The 7,261-nt window shown below is 42.5% G+C and overlaps 1 protein-coding gene across 1 annotated transcript; it reads left to right on the plus strand.

The window, feature by feature from the left end:
* The first annotated feature begins 1,725 nt into the window (after positions 1-1,725).
* Positions 1,726-6,871, plus strand: CAPSL (calcyphosine like). Its single transcript, XM_010178379.1, has 4 exons — positions 1,726-1,862; positions 2,724-2,901; positions 3,793-4,002; positions 6,738-6,871. Exons 1-4 carry the CDS (start codon positions 1,726-1,728, stop codon positions 6,837-6,839), a joined length of 627 nt encoding a protein of 208 aa, XP_010176681.1. The 3' UTR covers positions 6,840-6,871.
* Positions 6,872-7,261: the final 390 nt, after the last annotated feature.

The following is a 7,261-nucleotide window of genomic DNA, read 5'->3' on the forward strand; positions in this document are numbered from 1 at the left end:
TACGTAACATAGTATAGAGACATACTGCACAGTGCTATGCATGTGTTATGAACTCTTGGTATAGATAGCATGGGCATTATATATCTATATGCTATGGGTATTATATATATATATATAAGCTATAGTACGTAATTATATAATGTAAATACAGCTTGCACTGTGTTTATATAACCTTCAGTATTTTATATTCTTGCCAGCTAGACATCTCCCCTTAAGGACAGGTCATTGTTTGCAGAAAACATTTTTGACTGCTGATCTCACATAGCTTTAAGGTCTTCCTGGTCACTCGTTAATGAGTTCCCAGAAGAATTTTGCTCATTCTGGCTGAAGCAAAAGAGGAAATTGTGTCTTTTCTGGTGTGCTGGACTTCCACAGTATGCTAGTACTGAAACTGTTCCGGGGGAACAAAAAGATTTTATTTTTCTGTTTTTCCAAGCCCAGCTGGTGGTGTCTGAAGGGTTACAAAAGTAAACACATATGACGTTACCAGCTGCCGTAACCAATACTCTGTAGACTGGAGCAGGTTAGTTAAGGTGAAACAGTTTAATTCCACATTTCTCAGACATTTTCTCTTACTGTTTCAACACACCCTGCTGCACATGCAATGATAACAAGATTGGAAGTGCAGCGTGCACTGATGATGCCTCCTTACAGAGCTGCCCACCTTCTTCACTTCACCATCCCTGAGTGCCCCCAGCAGAGCACCCAGCGGCCTCTGAGTCAGGACTCTGCTGTAACTCAGCCCAGCCCTTCCATGGCTCTCACACACTGTGACCTGATTCCTGTGATGCTTTGAAGGCTGGAAGATATTTTGGGGCCTTCATGATCTGCAGACCCAGCAGCCAGGCCAGTCCTGTCCCTCAGCATGTGCCCAGGGGTCAGGATTGACATGCCCCTGAAATGTAAGTATAGGCATGGGCAGCCCCAGTGCTCTTAGCACTGGGCAGAAATAACCCCTGGGTGAGAAGGAGCAACCATCTACCAGCCCACTTGTGCTGCTTTTGGTGCTGCTACTGCAGTGCTGCAAGTCCATGGGCTGGGTTTCCCACTTTTTATTCCACTGTCTTCCTCTGAGGGAAGCTGGAAGGCTTATGTGTCTGTTGGCAGAGTTCTGACATCCGGGGGTGCTTAAATGCTACATTAATTTGTTCTCTGGTTGTGTTCAAATAGCACAAGTTGTTGTCTGTACACAAGGTTAGGTCTCGAGGTGATTGCTGTTGCTCAGATGTGCAATGGCATCTCCCTGCTCTGGAGAATTAGGACTACACTGGAAGAAAAGCAAACATAAGGGAAAGGTCTTTACTCAGGACAGTTTTGACTCTCACAGCTCTGCCTATGAGGGAATACTAACTGCAAACCTGGCCGGGCTGAGGAGTCTTGACTGGGCTGCTGGGGGTGCAGAGGGAGCAGTGCTCCCCTGGGTGCATTCACCAGTGTTCACTGGGTTTGCAAGAGCAAACTCTTACCCATGCTTTCATATTTGCATCTGGGTTAATCACAGGGTGGTTGGCTAAGCTCTCCTTTCAGTCTTGGTAGCCCATCTTATCTATTTCCCCTGCTGATAGAAGGATATAAGGAAAATGAAATAGAGGGTCAAAATGAGTCGTCACGAGTTGCCAGCTCCTTGCAAGTGGGGGATTTGGGATGCTCCATATACTAAGGCGGGTTTCAGCACCCTGCAATGTGGGTATGAATCTCCGCCATATCAGCACTTCTGTCTTCCAGATGCCGGGCACAGCAAGGCACGACCAAGAGATGGCAATCCAGGCCAAAAGAAACCTGACCAAAACCACCGACCCTGTAGAAAGACTTCGCCTACAGTGTTTAGCAAGGGGATCTGCAGGCATCAAAGGACTTGGCAGGTGAGTATAAGGAGTCAAATACAGTATTTAGCCCAATAGTTTTAGCTGCAAGAAGCTCAAAGGTGAAACAGGGACCAAAACATGAGTTTCCTGGTTCCAGTGCAAATGCCACAACCCACAAAGCCTGGGCTCGGGGCTCCCTTGTTTTGGGAGAAGGTCTGACCTGCTCACCTGTTGAAAGACTAAGGACCATGAATCCCTCAGTGGAAGGTGCTTCCTTGAGACCCAGAACAACTCATGCCAGGGAAAGACGGAAAACATAAAACATATTTCTCCTTGGTATTTTCTATAATTAAGTATCTCAATACTGGGGATTTTGTGCTTCCTTTCCTTTGGAGTGTGATTATCTTGTGTATAATGGTCTATTAGCTGTCTAGTTTATGAGAGCCATCTAAACTCCTTCTGTAGCCACCCTGAGAGTGTGGTCATCCCACCTTAGGAAAGGGGAGCTGCACCACAGCCTGAAACCCCTTCTGGGCCGCCCAGAAAAACCCCAGCACAGAGGGATCCTAGGTGACCAGCTGGAACTTCATCTACCTGTCAGACTTTTAGACAGCTCATTTGGTATAACGAGTAGGAAGACTCCTTCAGTTAAGGCAGCCTTCACCTCATTTATCTTCAGCTGTGTAATATTCAGGCACCTGATCTAAGCAACTAATCTCTGCTGTCAGTAAGTGTGGTTTGGGTTTTTTTTGTTGATTTTTTTCCTCCCTCTTTTTTTTTTTTTTCTCCTCAGAAGATTGTACAAGGGGGAAATGTTATCTCAGTGAGGTTTCCCTGTGCTCCAGCACTGTGATAAACCACTGCAGCATTCTCCAACTCTTCCTATGTATTCTCCTTCAAATTGCCTCTTCTCCACAGAGTATTTCGGATTATGGATGATGACAACAGCAGGACCCTTGATTTTAAAGAGTTTGTGAAAGGATTAAATGATTATGCTATGATGATAGACAAGGAAGAAGCACAAGAGATTTTCCGGGTATTTGATAAAGACGGCAGTGGAACAATTGATTTTGATGAATTTCTTCTTACACTGAGAGTAAGTCTGGGAATTTATATTGTTACTGCATTAAATGGAGAAAAAGCCTTGATTTGTCATTAGCTGGACACAAAACACAGCACTGTTGTTCACCTTAGTAATTAACCAAATCTACAGCTCTATTTAAAAAGTCAGTAACTCTTGTAAAATTAAAATATTCTATTTCCATCTAAATATGCTAAAGGGAAAAATCACCCTAAACACCTCTGTGGATGAGAGAGCTCAGAAGCCAACATGTCTCTGCAATTTATTGGAAAGCTGTAAGGCTCATCATAAATAGACTAGACTAGACTAGACTAGACTAGACTAGACTAGAATAGAATAGAATAGAATAGATGCAAATAAATGGTTGTGATTTTTTCTTTATGAAATGCTGCCTTGATTTAGGCACCTAAATTCCTATATTGCAGTCTGCATACCTATGTGGTTCAGCCCATTAATCTCACTTCTTTGTCTGTCATTTTATGACACACCTCCTTATAACATGAACTAATTAAGTGGTGGCTTTCTTTAATCAACCACAGTGTGACTGATTTTCATTGGATCCTCTTTGCTCTGCTGAAGTCTAAACAGTTAAGAAAGAAAATAATTAGTGCTTAGAGTAATTAGTAATTTCTTGTTAGAAATATTTAAAATTAGTAGAATAGAAAAGTGTTTTAGGTAACAATTTCTCACTTATTGTCCATTTCCTATTGTATTGATAGACACTGATTAGTCTTGATCACACTGCTTTTTTGGTGAAATATTGCCCTTCCTAGCTCATGGACTGTGTAGACTGCCAGTAGTGCATTGTCCCAAGTGCCTTGAACTAGGTTTATTATTAACAACAACAACTAGAACTGGGCAAGTAGTTGGCAGAAATAAAATGATTCTGTTAATATTTCTTTCCAGCCTCCCATGTCAAAAGCAAGAAAAGAGATCATCATGCAGGCATTTAGGAAGTTAGATAAGACTGGAGATGGTGTCATAACAATTGAAGACTTACGGGGAGTGTATAATGTAAAGCATCATCCCAAATACCTAAATGGAGACTGGACAGAAGATCAAGTTTTTAAGGCCTTTCTGGATAATTTTGATTCACCCTATGACAAAGATGGAAAGGTAAGTGAAACACCTACTGTCAAGCTATGAAATCATTATGTGAGTCAGCATTTGACTTAAATGATTTAATGTGAGTGTGGTCGCTTACTAGACATGGCATTTGTGTCACATTTATGGAGGACAGTAAAACGGATGATGAATAACCTCTGTGTAGGACTGTTGGTGCAGCTTGCTTATGCATTCAGAGGCAGAGAGGTTCTGCAGGAGATGCAAGGACAGATGTGAGATTGCATTTACACGCTTGTAGCCTTAGTTCTCTACTTTCATATGTTACTCCAAGTGTATCTTCAGACTATCCTACATGGTTTCTGATTTTCAAGATCCACAGAAACGGGAGGAATTTTCACTTCTAAGGAGAATAAATACCAGGATCCAGTTCAAAAGCAGGCTCTCTAATAAGTGAAATACTTTACAGTTACTGCTCCTTCAGAGTGTGTAATTACTGAGAAACTTGGCTTAGAAATCACTCCATAATAGAGAGGTAGATTTATCCACAGAGAGTTGGAGGGAGGGTGGGGATAGAGAGGGCTGCCACCAGCTGTATGCCCTGAGGAACCGCTAGCTGGGGCAGGGCTGGGAGCCCTTCCTGCCCTCTACCCTGACTCTCCAGTACAGGTAGAAAGCCTTGGCACCTTCTATGGTGGACTTATGCATCCACTTTGTAACCATCTCTGAGCCAAGCATGCTTTTTTTCCCCTTGTTATGTGTCTGCAATTTTCTTTGGTATGAATTTACACATGTCTGACCAACTCAGAGCAATCATGGATCTCCACTGTTCAAATGGAGATATTCTCAGTCCAGGCTGTTCATAATAATAAACTGGATAGGGTTTCATCAATGCTTTGTGGAATGTCTTTAACACTTTGCCCCCAACACAAGAAAGATGTAGAGCTCTTGAAGCGGGTCCAGAGGAGAGCCAGGAAGATGATCAGAGGGCTGGAGCCCCTCTCTTTTGAAGAAAGGTTGAGGGAGCTGGGCTTGTTTAGCTTGGAGAAGAGAAGGCTCCAGGGAGACCTCATTGCAGCTTTCTAGTACTTGAAGAGATTTTATAAACAAGAGGGAGAGCGACTTTTTACATGGGCAGATAGTGATAGGAAAAGGGGAAATGGTTTTAAACTCAGAGAGGGGAGATTTAAGTTAGATATTAGGAGAAAATTTTTCACCCAGAAGGTGGTGAGGCACTGGCACAGGTTGCCTAGAGAAGTTGTGGATGCTCCATCCCTGGAGGCATTCAAGGCCAGAATGGATGGGGCCCTGGGCAGCCTGATCTAGTGGTTGGCAACCCTGTCCACAGCAGGGGGTTGGAACTAGATGATCTTTGAGGTCCCCTCCAACCCAAGCCATTCTATGATTCTGAGGTTGCACCTGGGTTTTCAGGGCTGCACTACACTGGTGACTCCTACCTGTCTAATGGCTGACTGCTGCACCCAAATCCCCCACCTGCTTTCTTTCCAACAGTCAGGCTCTCAGTTTATGAGGTGGTGGTTTTTATTTCCCTTCAGCATGACTTTGCACTTGGTAGAGCTGAATTTCATCCCTTTTTCTGTTGTGTCATCCTCAGAAGTACTGGTTGCTTGAGTTGTCCCTTTCCTTCTCTGCAGCAGTGGTGACATCTAGGAAACCTCAAGCAAAGTATTCCTGATTTTTGTGCTAAAGTCATACCTGAACACATTAAATGAGTCCCCAGAATGATCCTTGTACCTCATAAACACTGCAGTGCTTGAGCTTATAGAAAAGTTACTCTGACCACTCACCTCTTGTTCAGCAATCCTGACATTAGCCCACCCGATTGCAATTTCTTCTGAGAACTGACTGTGACTTTCCTGTGCCTGAATCAGAAGTTGCTAGTGATGCTGGTATGAACTGAACACATAAAATGTTTTTAGGAGAAATGTCTGAAGTCTAAGCATCTGCTAGAAAGATCCTCTTTGCCATGATCTTGCCAGGTGCCTCTGAAATAGGCAGGGTCAGCGGAGCTTGTAATCAGTTCCTTATGGTAGGACAGTGTACAGTGTTCACTTCTCCCCATTGTCAGGTTTTACTTAGCTCGCAAATGGACAATGCAGCAGAAGCAAATACTTTTATTTGTGGTGTTTATTCAAAGAATGACCATATGGTTCAAGAGGTAAAGTATCACAAGACACATGTGCTGTTTGTATCTGCTAATCTGATTTTTTTTTTTAAAAGAAAGTTAATTAGAAAGCTGATTCAACCTCAAAGTATCCATGAAAGATATTCAAAACTCTTAGGTATTTGAAAGAATGTTTTCTTCTTTAAGTGAGACCTATTTAGAGCAATGATATTCTGTCTCTAGTAAATGGATATAAAACTCCTAGATGTCTCTGGGTTGCATCAGAAACACCATCCACTTTTATTAATGATAACTTAAGGAAGCGGATTATAGCATCCCTGGAAAAAAAATGTATTATAACATTTGTATTCTTGAGCAGCACTGATTTTAACTTCAGTTCCTGGTAAGGTTAGTTTAACTCTGCATGTTTCATTTCCATCCAAGTGTTTCTGGAGGACAAGAGCTCTTACTTCTAGCAAAGAAGTGAACTTAGGCAAATTCTCAGCGTCTTCATTCTTGCTGTTGGATTCCTTTTTCACTAGCAACAACGTGAAATAGCAGGTGTTAAGCTTCATTTAGAGTTCTTCTCAATGTGTGCTTTTGACTTACCATAGCATTAAAAAAATAAAAGTTCATTTTCCTATTTTAAATCCTTCTCTCTCAGGTCACAACAGAAGAATTCTTGAACTACTATGCAGGAGTCAGCGCTTCAATAGACACAGATGTCTATTTTATCGTCATGATGAAGAACGCTTGGAAACTGTAATCATATGATTAGAGGAGCAAGACTTTACTTCCACCTTTTGTAGGTTCCCATGGTTAAGTGTGTGCACAATAACACATCCGTTTTCCATAATACCAGCTTCCAGCAACTGTTTCAATTAGAGTCAATCTGCAAAGATAATTCCCAGATGCTTCGGTAGGCTCAGCCTCAGGGGATCACAGCATATTCAGAGGGCATATGTGGTATCCAGCCACTCAACAGATCTGTCCCTTTTCTCCTTGTATCCCTGACATGTCTTTTCCTTTCTGAGATGAGCTGCTCTTTTCTTCTCAGACATCTGCAGTAGGTCCCTGTGGCTTCTGGACTTGTTCCCTGCTCCAGTGTTAGACACAGCTCTGTTTGACAGAGGATGCAAGAGGAGGACATAGAAATATTCTGTTAGAGTGGTGGTCTGGGGCAGACTG

The sequence above is a fragment of the Antrostomus carolinensis genome, unplaced genomic scaffold (assembly GCF_000700745.2).
Source record: "Antrostomus carolinensis isolate BGI_N321 unplaced genomic scaffold, ASM70074v2 scaffold29471, whole genome shotgun sequence".
Lineage (NCBI taxonomy): Eukaryota > Metazoa > Chordata > Aves > Caprimulgiformes > Caprimulgidae > Antrostomus > Antrostomus carolinensis.